This window comes from Amphimedon queenslandica, unplaced genomic scaffold, assembly GCF_000090795.2.
Source record: "Amphimedon queenslandica unplaced genomic scaffold, v1.1 AMPQUscaffold_4957_Cont23068, whole genome shotgun sequence".
Classification (NCBI taxonomy): Eukaryota; Metazoa; Porifera; class Demospongiae; order Haplosclerida; family Niphatidae; genus Amphimedon; species Amphimedon queenslandica.
In genome coordinates this window covers 1-1,605 of record NW_003554735.1, presented here as the reverse complement: position 1 = coordinate 1,605, position 1,605 = coordinate 1, and the positions used below count along the sequence as shown (strand labels likewise).

The 1,605-nt window shown below is 36.0% G+C and overlaps 1 protein-coding gene across 1 annotated transcript; it reads left to right on the top strand.

The window, feature by feature from the left end:
* Positions 1-70: 70 nt before the first annotated feature.
* LOC109592502 (poly [ADP-ribose] polymerase 2-A-like) lies at positions 71-732 on the top strand (the record flags this gene model as incomplete). Its single annotated transcript, XM_020007936.1, has 2 exons — positions 71-190; positions 545-732. Coding segments are annotated over 2 exons (284 nt in total), but the record flags the coding sequence as incomplete, so codon positions are not given.
* Between the last annotated feature and the right edge of the window lie 873 nt (positions 733-1,605).

Below are 1,605 nucleotides of genomic sequence, written 5' to 3'. Positions count from 1 at the left end.
GAGACTTGTGGAGTATGTGGCCAATACGCACGCTGCCACGCACAACCAGTACCAACTTGAGGTCCTAGAGGTTTCAATCTGGAGCGACACGGAGAGAAGAAACGTTACAAGCCGTTCTCAAAGCTTGATAACAGAATGCTACTGTGGCATGGATCAAGACTTACTAATTTTGTGGGAATATTATCCCAAGGTAAAGAAACTATGGCAATAGTCAAGTGTATTAGATATAACTATTTTCCATTTGTCAATAGTCATTATTATTTACATGTACTTATAAAACATACCGTATAACGCTTTAATTTGGCGATTGGCGGTTTGCAAGCAGAATTGCCAATATTAAAACCGCCAATCATTAATGCACATGCTCAGTAATGCACGTGTCCGCAAAAATCGCCAAATTAAAAACTGCCAATTACAATTTTACAGCAAAATTGCCAAAATAAAGCGCCGCCAAAATAAAACGTTATACGGTACTTATGTTTATAAGAAAGCTGCTTTAAAACACTTCTCTTTGACACATTAGCATATTCCTTGTATCCCATAGGTTTACGTATAGCTCCACCCGAGGCCCCAGTGACTGGATACATGTTTGGTAAAGGAGTCTATTTTGCTGACATGGTTTCAAAGAGTGCTAATTATTGCTGGACTAGCCCCCAGAGCCCAGTGGGTCTCATGCTACTCTGTGAGGTGGCACTGGGTAACATGTAAGTAGGAGGGAGAGGTTTAGAAGGATTTAAATCTGCTCCCCAATGTGGCTCTAATTGTTCACATTTTGTGATTACAATTTTGTAATAAAAACCTGGATTAGCAGCATTCTCTTTGTAAATTTAATAGCATACTGCCCTAAATGACAGTGCTCCAATGGTAATAGATTTATCTGCTACTTATCAAATATTGTGCTCTGTCTGCTTTGGTATTGACATCACCAACAACAGGCAGTGTTGTGTGATAATCCTCTTTGCTAATAATTCTTAGAAAACATCATCATCATTGTTTGTTTTTCATACGTAAACTGTTTGTTATTGTACAGTAAGTATGTGGCACTCATTAATTAACATACATGTACATGTACATATATAGAAGGAATTTCCTGTCTAAAAGATGCATTCATGTAGTTATGTACACATCTATTTGTAATACATGTACCAGTAAATTAGTTATTCTCCTTTTTTTTTGATGTTATTATTTATGACATGAAACTAATTAGAGTTTCCTCTCCTAAAGATGTTAATGGTGTGTAAATGCTAAGTTTGTTTCTATTCCAATTTCCTGCACTAGTTCGGGCCGTTTGTTATGCTTGGAGTAGTAATTGACATGTTTCCTTATTTTCATAGACATTTTGTCGCAATTGTTGCAGTACTAACCAACACATGCTCATAGTACATATCCCACACACCTTAATGCATGTTTTCATTGTTACTACCTTCAAGTTCTGCCTTGTACTATAAGGACAGGACTTTGACCAAATTTTGCCAAAAACAACTAGGAGAGAATTCTCCATTTTTATAATTTTTTCTGATACATATACATGTTCTATTTTGTGTAGCAAGTTTGAGCTGACTCCGATAAAAATTGGATTTTTATGAATTTTAAAAGTTACTGTAT